A 17,044-nucleotide genomic window follows, 5' to 3' on the forward strand; every position below is an offset into this window, starting at 1 on the left:
TCAAAACGCACCCAAGGCAACACCTCAACATCCTGGCTCTCTGGCTGTACATCTCCAGAATAAGTATAACATCTCTGCTTTCTTCCTTTTCTGCTATGCCTTGGCTCTCCTGTACCAGCTGTCACTCTGTCTTCACCCACCCCACCTTCTGTGTGTGCCTGTCCGAACTCTCTTACCACTGATGTATATCAAAGTTAAGTCAACCTTTTGTTATCCACCTTTTGTAAGTAACTCTGTATTGTGACATGTATCCTACTGCATAGTTTTTATTTAACTGTATTTCGATAAAGTATAATTAGTATAAGAAGCCTCACTACTAAATGTATAGTTGCTACCTTATCTATTTTGACATTGTACATTTTAATTGTATTCTGCCTGATATTGTTGATAAAATATTCTGATTGTACTTAATGTGCTGCAGCTTTTCTCCCCAGGCCTCCACTTAATGTGCTGCAGCTTTTCTCCCCAGGCCTCCACGGAAGAGAGGCCTTTGTGCCCAATGAATAAATGTAAAATACATAAGTAATAGACAAGAAAGTCATTGGCCTAGTCATGGAAGATTTCTCTCATCCCTTTCAGGAGCCATTTGTTTTAAGAAGTAAAATACTAGTAAGCTTTGCATGGTGTGACCACAACTCTCATTCTCAAATATTTGACAGAACATTTTGAGAAAAGCTTATGGCATGTCTTGTTTATCATGCAGTATGCCTCACTAGAGTTCTTAGTTGTCCCTAGGGTTGCCACCTTTTCAAATGCCCAAAGTGGCCCATTTTTTGTACAAACGTCAGATTTTGCAAGGCAAAACATACCCACGGCCAATACAAAGGACAGAACTTCACTTTTTTGCCTAAATAAATGCTTATTCTTGTAGCATTTTAGTTGCTTATTCTGTTTTATAACATTTAGGTGTTTCAGAAACAGAATAACTGTTATATGCAACTATTACATTAAATATAGGAAATATGTTTGTCCTAATATCTCAGGACATTTGCCATTTTTTCAATTTTTATGCAGGACACAACTGCCCAAAGAGGGACTGTCCCTCGCAAAGTGGGACAGGTGGTAACCCTAGTTATCCCATGTTGGAATGAACATTTCCTGAAGCAGATTGCTACTGTTATGCATTTCACAAGTTGGTTTGATACAGTTGATTAATTTATAAACAGAATGCTGAAAGCCTTTGATTAACACTGTGAAACATAACATTATCTTGTGGTTTTACAGAAATTCCAAGAACTCACCTGGAGTATGAGAACAGACTCACTACAAAAATGTTTCTCTTTCAATTTGTCAACTACTACTCCTCCTGTTTCTATGTGGCCTTCTTCAAGGGGAAGTTTGTTGGTCATCCTCCAAAGTATACTTACATGTTTGGACACTGGAGAAATGAAGAGGTACGGGTTTTTGCTTTGTAAGCAGATTAATACAAATAATTGAGACATTAGTATTATAATTACAGTTCATTGTGAAAGATCAGTAAAATAATTCACACAGAATAATGTAGCACATTATAAATCCAATGAAAGTACAGAATTATAATATGACATAATCCATGTTCAGATGTTGTTTTCTTCCAAATACTTGATTTTTCAGTATGAAGTATCTCTGTATTTCCTTTTTAACACAGCAGTCTTAGTATTGCTCAATTGCGGTGGTGGTGCTGCGGTCGCATTGTCGCCTCACAGTAAGACATTGTCCTGTTCGATTCTCAGCTAAAGCGTCTTCTGTGTGGAGACATGCGTGAATGGGTGTACCTTCGTTGAAGGTTGTGCGGCAGGGCTGGCAACTCGGCACGTAAAAGTCTACTGCCAATCATTAGCGGACCGGAGTTCCGCTGTGACTACCCCTAACCGGGCAAAGCCGAAAGACACAACAAGTCTTAGTACTGCTCAAACCATAGTGTGCTGAATGTCACATAAAGAACACTGCAGTGATTTTCTCTTGTTTGAGATTGCAAATGATATTTATCCAGCTAGGTTTCACTTCTAGAGCCTTCCATTTATTTAACCATTGCATAACACGGGGAGGCTGCTGAGAATCAGCAGTATAACTGTGATAACAAGATGAGTGAACTAGTATGTGAATGTTCTTTATCCATGATTGGAACTTCTGATGCATAGTATAGTATAAAATGTAATAAACAACAGCATGGATAGAGACAAGCATCTTACAGCAGAAAAGCATGCAAAATGACAATTTAATGCTCACATACATAACATGTATTCAGGAAGAGAAACCCTGTAACTGTAGGTGATGTAATCTTGCCTCCCATTACCAGTATATTAAATTATGCAGTAGCTCTATTTTTATGTTAAAATCAAGAATACCACTATTTTAAAATAAAATTCTTCCCTCCTTCAAATTCATTTAAAGGAAAACTCCTCTTTGGAGCTCCACTTTTTCAGCGTATCTTTTTCTGCACTGTTTTAATGCAGCAAAATCAATCTTAAGGGTTTCTTACAAAATTGTAGTTTTTTTTTTTTTTTTTTGCAAAATGGCTAACACTTTGCCTGCCATATTAACATGATATTGCATTAGTGCCTTGTTGTCCCTTTCCTAGACTCTGTTTCAGGTCCCCATTGTGAGTCATACTAGACAGAAGGATATGATGTCTTCCCAGTCCATTGATTTGCAATAGCAACAGTGCGAGTCAAAGGCATCTTAATACCTTCTATAATTGGAGTGTTTGCAGTTTTTTCTTGAGAGAAATTTCTGTGTGTATTTTAAGATGTTCAATGTAATTATACATCTGCAGTGAAATAAATTGTGTAAATTGCAGGCTTTTATAAAGATTGTCATTTTATATTCCTAAGATATGACTGTCAGTAGACCCTCCACGCTCTTCCTGAGGTGTGAGAGCTAGTATGAAGATGAATTTTTTTTCTTGCCCTGAATGTTGTAAAAATGTGCTCGCTGCTTTTTCTATGAAGTATTTTACAAGCAGTGTGTGTGTGTGCGTATGTATATGTATGTATGTATATATGTATATATATATATATATATATATATATATATATATATATATATATATATATATATATATCTATGCAACTACCCATTCCTGAATTTGTTTGAGATTTTTTTAAACTGAGGCAGAGATGCCTTCATACATTACATTTTTCCTCATCTTTTTCATTATTATCCCTTGATTTGTTATATTGCAGCATACTAACACTTAATCAACATAATTCTTAGTGTTGCGACTTATCTGTTTTTTTCTGGACTATCCGGAAATCAAACAGATTGTCTGGTAGTCTGGAAAAACTGTACAAACTCCGATTTTTTCTTTCAGGAAAAAGAAATAGACTATCGAAGTTTGTTAAATCTTTGGGTTTACTATGCTTTTTTGTACTAAAAGCATAGTAAATCTGCAGAAAAAAGGCATCACAAATGGAAAAAGTGGACGTTCCCCTGGTAATGTGTCATTGATGTAACAAAATGATCAGGAAATGGGCGGGTTTTGTGATGTTGCAAGGAGGCATGGCCCAAGTCTGGTTTTCTCAACATGGATCCAGGATCTTTCATATTAAGTTGCATCATCACTTTGTCATCCTTGCAACTCCAAGCTAGAGCTACAGTCTCTCACTTTTGTTGTCCATTTCCTCTTCCAGAAACACATCCTCTCCACTTTTCTTCAATTCCATTGTCACTTTAAATTATCACTATTGCCATTCTCACCTCAAACAATCTTTAATATTAACAGCAGTATTAAATTTTATATTAAGAAATGGAGGTACCAGAGGAGACATCCAGCTATATGAAGCACAGTATCAGTCTTCTGAGGGGTCAGAAAACTATTTATGTGGATCGTAAACTATTTGCAGAGAGGCAGTGCACTTCTGGCATTAGGCCATAGAGTTTCCTTCTCTCAGTAATTTACATTCCCAGGGAGTTGAACAAACTGGCTGATGCTTTGAGGCAGACCTCCAGTCCTCTGCTGTAGGTGTAGATTCAAAGGTGCTGCCTGAGCCAGGTCTTCTGAAGTGGTCCACAATGGTGATCCAACTTTTATCCACTTGGGAGTTTCATGGTGAGGTAGTAATGGATGTGCTTGGGTTCCTATTTACATGATCGAACGCTAGAAATAGTGAACGCTAATTTGTCAAATCCAAATGCATGAAACCCCAGAATATCGAAGGAATGGATCAACAAATTTTTTCCCAGAGAAAAAATTTGCTGGGTCTTTCTCTGGACTTTGCTGTTCTCTTCACTGTGGTGCAATCTCGGAGTTGGTATATTTAAGGTAGGGGAGTATGGGGGGCAAAGCCCCCACTTTATGTTGACTGTACATTTTCTTTCCCTGGGAAAAAATTTGCTGATCGTTTCTTCGACATTTTGTGGTTTTGTGCATTTGGGTTCGATAATAGATCATTCCCTATTTCTGGTGTTCGATCATATAATATGAATCTGATGTGCTGTATCTCCCATGGTACAGGGGACCATTACTTCTGATTCTGTGCCTCATTAGAGTTCAGAGACTAAAGACCCAAAACTTATTACCCCTTGGTTGCTGAAAAGGGTATGACTTCAAACTGTTGGGTCCATATTGGTAGGGAAATCCATAGCTATGCTTAGGAAGGTTTCTTCACTGCTTATGACACCACCATCTCCACCTCATGGGCTGGCTTATGATGAGGACCATTCTCATTCCCCTGGCCTTGCCAGTGAGGGCAAAGAGAAGGGTGAGGGTGCCAGGAAGTTGCCTTCTTAATATATTGGTACTTCCAAGTGGAAAAAAAGCTCTTAGTTTGAGTGACTAACACCAGTCTGTCAGTCTGCAGGTGATTCTAACTTGTTTCTGAATCTTGTATGATCTGGACCTTGATTATTCATGGTCAGGCTGCATGTCTAAGGTGTTTCATTACATCATCATCTTATGACGACTACTTTAGCTCAGCACAGCTCCTCAGTTAATTATTTTGAGTGTTGTATTTTCATCCTCCACTGAGGAGTTCATCCCCTCAGTGGGACTTGGTACATGTTTCAGCTTATTGTCTCACTGGTGGTTACATTCATTTCTTGCAAAATGTTTTTATAGTGCTCATTTTTCACTATGTAGTGCATTTAAGGGCTTTGTGCTCCTGTGTTTCAGAAACCATATCTGATTTTCATAAAGCTAGAGTGCACCTCAGGATGAGTGCATACTTCCTTCTGAAGGTGGATGGATTTGGATGTTTCCCTGAACAAGTCCATCCAGCTTCCATTTCTGTGGTGGCAGTATCTAGTTAAGAGAGTGAGCTTGGACTCGATGTCTGCACTGCACCTTAGCTGTTAGCTATGGGTGTTGTCTGAATGTTGGGAGACCAACCACTTTCTTGTCCCCCTTGCTGTTGGAAATGAGGATCTTGTGGCTGCCAAGTAGTCACTTTTCCAAGTGAATTGCTTACTCTTTCCCATTTGCCAGTCAGTGGCCCATTGAGAAAATACCATGTTCAAAGCTCACACTGTATCTTTTGTTTAACATGGTAAAAAACACACACTGGTTCCAATAACGCATAAGGTTTGTATTGATACATTTTACCATTTGTATATAGGCTTATTGATATCTGTTGGGCTGACAAGATAGGTCTGATGTCATTTTCTGCTTTTGTTGTTTTGCTCCTGATTTTTGTCTGCATTTTTCCTAAACATTTGTTACCATAATTTTTGTTTTGTTTGGTATTTTTGCTTACAAATATTGCACCTGATTTCATCCTTTCAGGATAAGTAAATGTACATAGTGTTGAGCAGTAGTGATTTTCTTCATATGAGATGTGCCATAGCAAGTACTGTAACTCACAGAATGTATAGAAATAGTAAATAAATCAGCACCGTTTTCATCAGTAATTGCTGAATGTTTAATGTTTTGTGATTTGTCTTTTGTTTTTTTATGTATTGTGATGAAGATGAGATGAAGTAGGTTGAGTGCCTCCCTGACTTGCATCCTCACAAGAAAACAAAATCAGTTTATAACAAATTGCTTTTCAAAATTGGGCTACATTCTGCTACATCTTTGTAGATCTTTGCTAGTAAATAGCAGCTGTAAAATCCTTACCTCTCTTTATGTGTTTACCTTTACAGTGTGACCCTGGTGGCTGCCTCATTGAACTTACCACCCAGCTTACAATTGTTATGGCTGGCAAGCAGATCTGGGGCAACATTCAAGAAGCCCTTGTACCGTAAGTACAACAGAGTTCCTTTCAGCTTTACCTGGCTGGGTGAGAAAATTGAAATGGCATTTGTTCTGAGATATTAAGTTTTTTGTTTTCTTTGTTTTTGTTTGTTTTTTTTATTACGTTTAACAACTTTAATCTTCAGTAGACACAAATGGCTTAAGACTTGTGGTAACCCAAAAGTAAATGTGAGAATGGGTGGCTATAGAATGCTTAAAATAAAGAGGGAAGGGGGTGCAACAGTTTTTAAAAGCTGGACAGCACTTTCTGTAGGTTGAGGGGGAAGGACAGCAGTAGTTCATGTCAAAGGAATTATACTCATGTTCAGCACTGTTAGCCTTGCATTGTACTCCAGCTCTTTAACTGATGGCTTATTTGATGAGCTGCCTTTACACTGTTAAATTGAAGGAAAGTGCAGGTAAAAAGTAATGTCCTCTGTTCAGTTATTGAATTAAATCATAGCCTTGAGAACTGTGCTGATAGAAATCTTGTCTGTATGTGTCCCTGATTTCAAAGGTAGATTTATGCTTTCAGAAGCCTATTGGCTCATATTCTAAGGATGTGGGTTCTGCCCCCACGTCAGGTGCTTGGATTCATACACTAGTACTGACACTGTGGTACAAGCTTAGAAAGGGTGCTACGCTCCTAAGGTACCAATTTCCAGATAAGATGTTAAATCCAGACCCCATCTGCCTGAAATGATGATACCTTGGGGGGATATTTAATATCCCGTGGCACTTAACTTAAGAAGCAAAACCTAATATAGATTCTTCCACAAGTACACAAAATCGTCAGAAATAACTGTCTCCAAGTTCTCTCCATTTCCAGTCGCACTCATTTACTTTTCTACATTTTATTTCATTACCTCAAATCTTGTTAGAGAAAACTATAGTACATCTCCAAACCTGTATTGATCAATGCATGTTACAGCGACTGTCCATTTCCTTGTTTTAGGCATTACTTCATTGTCAATATTTTGTCTGTATTTACACATTTTACCTTTGTCAGAAACTTTTTATCCACAGTAACAGCTTCTACTCTCCTCCCTAAAAACATTCCATCCATGTCGTTCTGTCTTGTATTTCTATGTTTACCTTTTCACCCATTTGTTCTTCTGTTATTCACTCCAGTTTATCACTTGATCTGGCCTGTAATGTTTGTGCTAAATTTTATAGTTGTTATTTAGCAGTTTGTCACCAGTTATCCATTTCACCGTTCTTACCTTTTTTCAATAAACCTTAAATACCTCCTTGTAAACCATCCTAAAACTTGCACAGACTAAAGCATATAATCCATTCCATACCACTGGCAGCAGCCATTATCTGCTTTGCTTCTAACCTCCCAACAGAAATAATGCAGTTGAAGTATCCTTACCATCTCCTGTGAAAGCCACAAATTTATTTTCTCATTATTTCCTTAAAAAACAAAAACTACTCAAGAAACTTTGTCAGACTGAAATCACGCCTTCTCATTTCTTGAACTTATTCAATAGAAAATCCACTGCTATCTTATCCTTAGTTGTACAGCTTTTGTATTTCACATCAGCCATGAAAACTAATGCCTGCATTTTCTGCCTTGTCTCCATGGGTATCGCTAAAAGTGATGCATTCTTTTTGTTAGTGTCTTTTTCTTTTTTGTTTCTTGGATGCTTGTCATGGTTTGGAGAAATTTGCCTGGATAACCATTGCATTTTTAAACTTAATTCATCTTTCCTAAACCCATGATGTTAAGTTGTCAATCTCGCCTTCTTTCTTGCTGGATGGGTTCGGAGCCGATCCTTGGCTCCGACTCTGCTTATACCAAAGCTCGAGAGCTATTTTTACCGGCTCGAGGTAACCCTGTATCCCACAATGCTATGCGCTAACTACCCAGATCTCGTTTGCCGCTTAGCTGCAAGGTTGCGTTTTTGCCAGCTCTCTGGTAAAATTTTTTCAGAAGCAGTTTTCTGGTAAGGTTTTTCCATTTTATTTTCAGGGTTAATGTACGTTTATTTCCCCTTTACCCTTTGAGTAACCCGCCGTATATAGTCCCCTGTTGGGTCTGTTTTTCTAACACCTCTGTCCTACCGTTCTCCTCATATTATCAGGCCTTTGGGCCAAGTTTGTACTCTAGTTTTGTCTTCAGTTAAATTCAGTTAATTATTTTAATCTTAGTCTTTGGTGTGGTGAAGTGACTGGACTAAGTTTTCTTTAGTGTGGTGTGTGTGTGTGTGTGTGTGTGTGTGTGTGTGTGTGTGTGTGTGTGTGTGTGTGTGTTTTACCACAAGGTGTCTAAGGAGTCCAAGGTCTCAGGCTTCAAGAAGTGTGACTCGTGCTGTCAGAAAATATCTCTGACAGACTGTCACACTTCGTGTTTATTGCCTAGGCCCTCTGCACCTGCAGGACTCTTGTTCTGTCTGCCATGCATTCAGTCCATGAGTCCTGCAGGAACGCAGAAACAAGTTGATTTTGAGAGGCTTGTTGAAGCCCGAAGGTTCCCCGGCCAAGTCCTCATCGGGCAAACCTTCTAAGCCCATTAAATCATCGGCTCTGAGTACAGAGCCTCGACCAGTGGCGCTACTTCTGCTTCTGCATCGGCTCCGGCTGGAGCCGAGGCTTCAAGAACTCAGTCGGCTCCGATAGTCACGTCGGAACTGTCTTCGAGTCGCTCCAGGCTCCCTTCTTTGGAGTCCATCGATTCGGCTCCGAGATCTCCTTTGCTTTTGGGAGCGCAGCCATCGGTCCCATTCCTCTGTCTTCCAGGCTTTCGGACCATGACCTTGAGAGGGTGGTTAGCAGACTCCTTAAGTCACAGGCACTGGCCCAGATGTTTCATAGCCCTTCTCAACAGACAGTGGCTATCCTCATTCCATCGTCGATTCCTCCTCCGACTCTTCCTCTGAGTTCGGAGCCGGAGTTTGTGGGAGCCAGGACCGTCGACACATCGGAGCCGATACCACCCATTTCGGCTCCGTCGTCTGCTCCAATTTCTTCTATGGTGCCATCCTTTGAGGGATCCGGGTGCCGTGACTCCCTTGTCGGCTCCGAGGGGGTGAGTGGCATCGGACCCTTGTCTGATCCCGTTCTCCCTCGTAGCCTCGGCGCAGGTGAGTTCGGCTCCGACATCGGCCTCGGAGCCATCCCTCTCGGTGCTGGGAGGGGTCCTTATCTCTTAGGAGCAGGGACCTTCTTCCCTGCCTGATAGGGGTGCTTTCGAGGTCATCAGGAGTGTGCTGGCCCCTGTGCCTGCTCCTCTGTCGGCTCCCTCAGCTCCTCCCACTGTAGTGCCTGCTACGGTCTCTACCCATCCTCTCGACCCTGACTGCAGAGATCCTACGCCTCAGGGGCCCCCATTGGGAGCATCCTTCTCTTCTGAGGCCTCCCCCTGATCCGTCAGGGGAGCCCCCTTGGAAGAGGAAATGTAAGAGGAAGCAAGCATGTGGACTCCCCTAAGTCCGTCACATCTGACACCGACTTGGAGGAGTCGGAAGGGTCCCCACGATCCCCCTCTGAGGATGTCTCCTTTTCTGACATCCTTGAGATCCTCAAGCAGAGGGGGGACTGGTCTGCCCTCAATCCTTCCGAGGGTGAGTCGGTCTACCTAGAGGCGTTTGGTTCTCGCCCTTCCACCTCCTGGGTGTCTCCGCCCTTTGACCTCCTTATGGAAGTGGTGGCCAGGAAGGCATGGACGGCCCCTGACTCGATGGAACCTACCCCACGGAGGCCTTCAAAATTTATCACAGCCCCTTCTGATAAGTTTTTGACCAAGGGAGTCCCTGTTGATGCCATGGTGGTGGCAGCAGCCACTAAGAAGGAACTGGCTGATCCTTCAGTACCTATCCATCCTCCTAATAAGGAATCTAGGACCATGGATAGGTACGGCAAGCGGATGTTTTCTTCAGCGACCTTTACCATGCGGTCACTGAATTACTTATGTCATTTCACCCGCCTTCAAAGAGACTTGCTCAAAGAAATGGGTGATACCCTACAGGATCCAACAGCTGCGGAGTCTCAGGACAAAATCAACTCCCAGCTGGCAACCCTAAACTCGATTGTTAACTCCTCCATGCGGCTTATTTCTTATGCGGCTGATGGGGCGAGTAGGGTTTGCAGGCACAGGCGTTGCCTTAAAACGTCACGCCTGGATGCGGCTTTGTAACTTTGCTGACCCCTTTAAGGCGTCCTTCACCAACTCTCCCTTTGATGGTTCGGCGTTGTTTGGACCTCAGGTGAAGGATACTTTGACCAGATGCGAACAAGAAGGCAAGACTCTCTCTGCCGTGGGAGTCTGTTTTTCCACCCCATCTAGACCATACCCTAAAGGTCAGAAAGGTGGAAAAATGTGGTTCCGCAAACCACAGGGAGTCGCGCTGAACGCATGAGGTGAGTTCCCCTCTAGAGGCGGGGGGGAGGGACTATAACAGACGCCGCCCCAGGGGCAGAGGGGGTCCGCAGAATCAGGGTAGCAGAGAAGCTGTCTCTGGCCAACCCTTCCAGCATCCCTGAGAATCTGCCTGACTGTCCACCTTCGGAGGCAGTCGGGGGAAGATTATCACTATACCCAAAAGCCTGACTTTCCCTCACCAAAGACAGATAGGTACGGTCGATCATATCCGAGGGTTACAAAATTCCCTTTGTCCACACCCCAAAACAGCCAAAAAGGCCCCTTCCAGATGTTTCACCCGGTCTAAGGGAACAAGCAGTATTAGAAATCTCAAAACTGCTAAGAAAAAGGGCCATCCAACCAGTCCCACAGACCAGCAAGGATCCGGAATCTACTCAAAGTTCTTTTTGGTACCAAAAAAGACAGGGGACTGGAGACCATTTTTGGATCTCACCAGACTGAACAAGTCTGTTCAAAGAACGAAGTTCCAGATGGTCACGCTACAGTCCATTCTACCCTTTTTGGGCCAGGACCATTGGATGTGCGCTCTAGATTTTCAGGATGCATACTACCACATCAAAATGCACAGGCGTTCCAGGAGGTTTCTCCGCTTCCGGCTGGGGGCCAGTCACTACCAATTCAGGGCCCTGCCCTTTGGTCTCACTACAGCCCCCCGAGTGTTCACCAAATGTATGGCAGTGGTTACGGCTCATCTGAGGCGTCAAGGATTCCAGGTGTTTCCATATCTGGATGACTGGCTCCTTACCGCCACCACCAGGCATCAACTTATTCAGTCCAGAGATTACACCATTCAGATTTGCGAAGAGCTAGGTATCTCCATAAATTTCGAAAAGTCTGCTTTGTCGCCTTGTCAGTCTATTACCTTCATAGGCGCCATATTAGACACAGTCGGACTATCTGCAAAACTAACAGCACAAAGAGTCTCAGATATTCGTGAAGATTTTCATATCCTTCAGAACAACAAAATCCAGGCCAAGTTTGTACTGAAGATTCTAGGTCTCATGGTGGTTGCCATTACGTTACTTCCCTTAGCTCGCTTCCACATGCGACTCCTTCATTGGATGCTCTTCTCTCAGTGGTCCTTCCAGCAGCTCCCGATGTTACACAACATTTTAATAACCCAGTAAAACAAGAAACACCTGTCTTGGTGGATGGTCTCCCTTCAAGTTATTCAGGGCAGACCCTTTGTTCTCCCCTCCCCGGTTGCTACAGTAACAACGGATGCCTTCCTGATCGGGTGGGGGGGGGGGCATTTTCAGGGCAGGACGGTCCAGGGCACTTGGCAACCTTTCGAGTGCCACCTGCACATAAATGTCCTGGAGATGAGAGCAGTACTTTTAGCATTGCAAGCCCTTCAGGACTCTCTTCTCATCGGGACGATTGCAGTTCAGACGGACAATATGTCTGTAGTGTGGTACATCAACAAGCAGGGCGGAACCAAGTCCTATCCCTTATGTCGAGAAGCAGTCAGACTTTGGCAGTGGGCGATCTCATCTCAGTGGTTTCTGATAGCACCGCATATCCCCGGGAACTCCAACGTCATAGCGGACAGGCTGAGCAGAGCCATTCTCATGCCGAACGAGTGGTCTCTCAAGCGTTCAGTAGTGGAGAAAATTTTCGGAAAATGGGGTCAGCCTTGCTGCGATCTTTTCGCAACACCCCAGAACAGCAAGTGCCACGAATTTTTCACTCTCTTCCCTCTTCCTGGCCACCCCCCCAGAGACGCTGTAGTCCACGATTGGCCCCGGGGTCTCCTGTACGCTTTTCCCCCTTTTCTATTAATCACTCAGTTGATTCAGAAAGCTACCGCCTTGAGATCTACAATGATCCTCCTTGCTCCGTACTGGCCTCGACAAATCTGGTTTCCATTCCTGCATCTTTACCTCTTGGAGCAGCCCTGGCATCTGGACCCAGTTCCAGATCTCTTGACCCATCAGTCGGGCAAGCTGCACCAATCCCTCCCCTCTCTCAACCTCACAGCTTGGTTGCTCCACTTCCAACCTTAGCCAGGCTTCCCTTTATCTCCCATTCGGTGCGTGACATCATTTTAGCTTCTCACAAATCTTCTACCAGGAGGATTTATGCCAGCAAATGGAAATGTTTTTCCTTCTGGGCAAAATCTAGGAACACAGACCCATTCGTGGCTCCTATCCAATCGGTCCTGGATTTTTTGGCCGAACTTTTTCAATCAGGATCTTCTTTGTTCACTATCAGAGTCCAGTTGGCGGCCATTTCAAATTTTCATGTTGGCCTGTCAAACTCTTCTATTATGTCTCATAAACTTTGTAAAGCCTTCCTTAAAGTTATCTTTTTACTTAAGCTTCCGGTCAGACATCCCCCACCGTAGTGGGATTTGAATCTAGTTTTAACCTCCTTGATTCTCCCTCCCTTTGAACCTGCGGCTTCCTGTTCTTTGAAGTTACTTTCATGGAAGACGTTGTTTCTAGTGGCCATAACCTCTGCGAGGAGTGTCTCAGAACTTCACGCCCTTTGCGTTCGTCCTCCTTATCTTGTTTTCCATAAAGATAGAGTGTCCCTCAGAACTAACCCCTCCTTTTTACCCAAGATATCTTCTGAGGCAAATCTAAACCAGACTATCGATCTCCCAGTTTTCTTTCCTAATTACTCCAACAGAGCGGAACAAAAGTTGCATTTCTTGGATGTTCATCGCCAACTCTGTTACTACCTGGATAGAACCAAGCAATTTAGGAAATCTGAGCAGCTCTTCCTATCTTATGCTGAAGGGAAGAAAGGCCTTCCAGTTTCCAAAGTAACCCTTTCTAGGTGGTTGGCCTCTGTCATCACTTTCATCTATGAACTGAGGCATCAAAAGCTTCCTTCAAGACCTAGAGCCCATTCAACTAGAGCCTTAGCTACGTCAATAGCCTTTCAGGACAGGTTGCCTTTAGATTCAATTTGTGCGGCAGCCACATGGGCTTCTCCCCATACCTTTATTTCTCATTACAAATTGGACATGGCCTCCAGAAGCCGAGCTAACTTTGGTTCCACCATCCTCAAGAGTCTGTTCCGATGAGCCACCCAGGGTTGAGGTGCTAGGGATGCGGTCCCATCCAGCAAGAATGAAGGCGAGATTGACAACTTAACATTGAGAAGTTATGTACCTACCATAACGTTCCATGTTAGTTGTCTTCTTCTCGCCTTCTTTCTTGAGTCCCGCACTCCAACCCCCTAGCCTGGACAGACCGATAGGTCTCCAGTGGTTATCCTTTTCTTGGGATGGCTATCTATATGGGTATGCCTCTCTCTCCTTTGTTCTGGGGACAGAACTGCTATAGTGCTAGCTATCAGACGAGATCTGGGTAGTTAGCGCCTAGCATTGTGGGATACAGGGTTACCTTGAGCCAGTAAAAATAGCTCTCGAGCTTTGGTATAAGCCAAGTTGGAACCGAGGATCGGCTCCAAACCCATCCAGCAAGAAAGAAGGCGAGAAGAAGACAACTAACATGGAACGTTATGGTAGGTACATAACTTCTCATTTATACACTGTCTCTTTTGTTCCTAATATAGATCCGTGCAATCAGTTGGAATATTTTGTCTGCAGCGTCTGTTTGCATTGCATTTGCCTGATAGTGATGCACGTGACTCTCTGTTATCCCAGACTACAGTGGGGCTTTCGTTTACACCATGGCCTAGAAGATTAGCGCCTTCATTTTGTGTATTGTTGTTTGGCGAAATTCTGCTGTCCTACCCTTATTCTGTGGACTCCAAATTAATTTTAGCTTTTGTATTGTGCTATACCTTCAGTTTATTGGACTGCAACTTTACTTTCTACTAACTGCTGTGTTTGTTACAAATGCTAACAGCAGGTTTTGGGCAATGGATCAGAGTGCTGCTTCTGCATTTCGGTCCTTTTTGATATCCTGAGTGACACTTCCTACTGATGCCCTCTGCTCTTGTATGAGGGTACCATGTTTTGAGGTGACACAGGGTTGAGTACAAAAGAACCTGATCACTTAGGAGGTCTCTCCACTATTTTGTTGACCAGGTATCACTCAAGATTGCTGTAGATCACAGGTCAGTCTTGTGTCCTGTGCGATTTACAGAGGATTCCATCTAGTTATCTTTATCAGGTTTTGAGCACCTGGGCAGAACAGATTCCATCATTGCAACTGTATTCCAGTGCCAGGTCTGTCATCAATAAGCCTGGAATTCTGTTGAACGTGTTCCATGGTGTTGATCTGTGTTTATACATACATATGTCTGAAAATTTCACTCATTTTGTGATTACAGAGCCCCTTTTAGGTTTTTCATGTTCCAGCTGCCAGGGATGGCTGTAATACACAGGAATAAGAACAAGCTTTGGGTTCCTTCTGTATTGTCCATCCATTAGTGTAAGAACATTTCTGCTCAAGATTTTACAGGCTTCTTTGACTCAATGTTGGGGTCCTCACACTAGATGGCTTTGGATGACTTCATCATATAGGTTGATGAGGAGTTTGAGGCTAAGAAATTAGGGTGTCTGGCTTCACTCATGTTTTCACCTGTATAACCCATTGTTTGACATATGTTAGAATTGTTGCTCCAACTTAGGGTTGTTTCTTCTGACTTGCTAGTGGAGCCTGTCTGTTGATCAGACCAAAATATGATGTGGTTTCAGTATGTCTACCCACTTTTAAAGCCTTCCTCCATCTTGAACTGGTGGAATACAGGAATAAGAATGCTGTAAGTGTTTATCAGTTTATTCCTGCCTATAATCGATTCCTTCTGTTGCCCAGTGCAGGCCTGTAATACTGCTATGAGAACCACATTGGCATTGCTTTGCCCACCTCATGTGCATCCGTTCACCTATCTCGTTATGAGTTCTGGACGCAGAGACTTGAGTAAGAAAACGGTGTGTATCTTTCTCTTTCATGCAAAGGTTAGGCGTGATAAATTGTTGTGTCTATCAGATTGAGATCTCTTCTGAAATAAATGCATTAGTCTTGTATGGAGAGATCTCTTCTGTGTTGATTTGACTGGCATTGTTCTATTAGGCAGTTAGCAGGCAGTGTAATCTGTGCTGTCTGTCCATCGTTCATGTTATTTAGGTGAATGTGGCATCATAAAGGTGTACCTCCATGTAGGGGGCATGCTCCCCACTCCTCATTTGTAATCCTGGCCTGAAGATGGATTCAGCTCCCTGATTTTAGGGGCTGAGTTCTACCTCCTGTTGGCTTGTACCCATGGGAAAAATGACTGGATGCTCTGTCTCCTATTTAGGGGTGTGTGTGTATGTGTATCTGTCTTTAACTATTGATGTATATCTATTTGTGTGTGTGTGTGTGTGTATATATATATATATATATATATATATATATATATATATATATATATATATATATATGTGTGTGTGTGTGTGTGTGTACTGATAATGATAAAAACACCCAAATTCCAATGTTTACAAAGTCGACATGAAAAAGATAGACTTTACAAATGCCAGCATATTGCTAATCATGCACTGATTGACAATTTCAATGCATGCAAAACCTGAAAACCTGTAAAAAGAAAAATTGTTTCAAACATCAGTTTTGCAGGGGGCAAGCCTCCCTGCACCCCCTATGCCTCCTGCTAATTTATATGTAGACCAACTCTGAGATTCAGGGAAATAACATATTGCCGTACCCCAAGAATTGTACAATTTCACATACCATGTCAGTCATCTGTTTAGTCAGTCAACTTTTTTCGGCTAAACAAATGTTGACCAAATTCAGTCATCCCATTTGTGCACACACACACACACACACACACACACACATATATATATATCTCTATATATATATATATCTATATATATATATATCTACCTGTCTATATATACATGTATATGACTTGCAAAACCAGTTTACTGTAATGCTGTTTGCGATTTCTTTGTACAGCTTGCTTTTCTGCAAAATTAAAGACAGGGCTAGCTACCCGGTGTTGTTAACCTTTGCTGCAGATTGTCACCTTTGAAGTGACACCATGACCATATGTACAGAAGTGGAGAAGGGGTTGTGGATGGATGGATTTTTTTCCAAAACTGGGCTACATTCTGCTATATCTTTCTAGATCCTGAATAATTAATATTAGCAGCAAATGTAACATCCTTACTTTCCCTTGTGTGTTTACCTTTACAGTGTGACCCTGATGGCTGCCTCATTTTATATACTGTATTTATTTATTTATTCAGTATTTGTTTACCAGGGAAGTCTGACTGGGCTGGTTGCCCATTTTCAGCAGAGGCCTGAGGGGAAAAGCTCCACATTAAATCACATAAGGACACACAGTAACACACTACAAAAGTTAACAGAGTCAGCAAAATTATACGGATCAGAGAACTAAGCATTGTATCCAGTGGAATTGCAACTCAACAGTGTTTGTCAAATAACATTTGAAAACTTACAATTGTTTTGTCAAAAGTTCAATTTACAGCAGAGATAGTCGAAAAAGAATAATAGTGTGAGAGAAGGTGGAGAGGAGTGGAATAGGTTCAGCCTGATTAGGAGCAGGAACATTAGAAAATTATAAGT

At 42.5% G+C, this 17,044-nt stretch overlaps 1 protein-coding gene across 4 annotated transcripts in view; it reads left to right on the forward strand.

The window, feature by feature from the left end:
* Positions 1 to 17,044, forward strand: part of ANO5 (anoctamin 5) — a 1,890,652-nt gene that overhangs the window by 1,670,067 nt on the left and 203,541 nt on the right. For all 4 annotated transcript variants that reach the window (XM_044082599.1, XM_044082600.1, XM_044082601.1 and 1 more), the window contains 2 exons: positions 1,225 to 1,394; positions 6,061 to 6,158. In XM_044082599.1, coding sequence (XP_043938534.1) covers positions 1,225 to 1,394; positions 6,061 to 6,158 — 268 coding nt within the window. The remainder of the gene's footprint in view (positions 1 to 1,224; positions 1,395 to 6,060; positions 6,159 to 17,044) is intronic.

This window comes from Protopterus annectens, chromosome 9.part0 (assembly GCF_019279795.1).
Source record: "Protopterus annectens isolate FY-2018-M chromosome 9.part0, PAN1.0, whole genome shotgun sequence".
Lineage (NCBI taxonomy): Eukaryota > Metazoa > Chordata > Ceratodontiformes > Protopteridae > Protopterus > Protopterus annectens.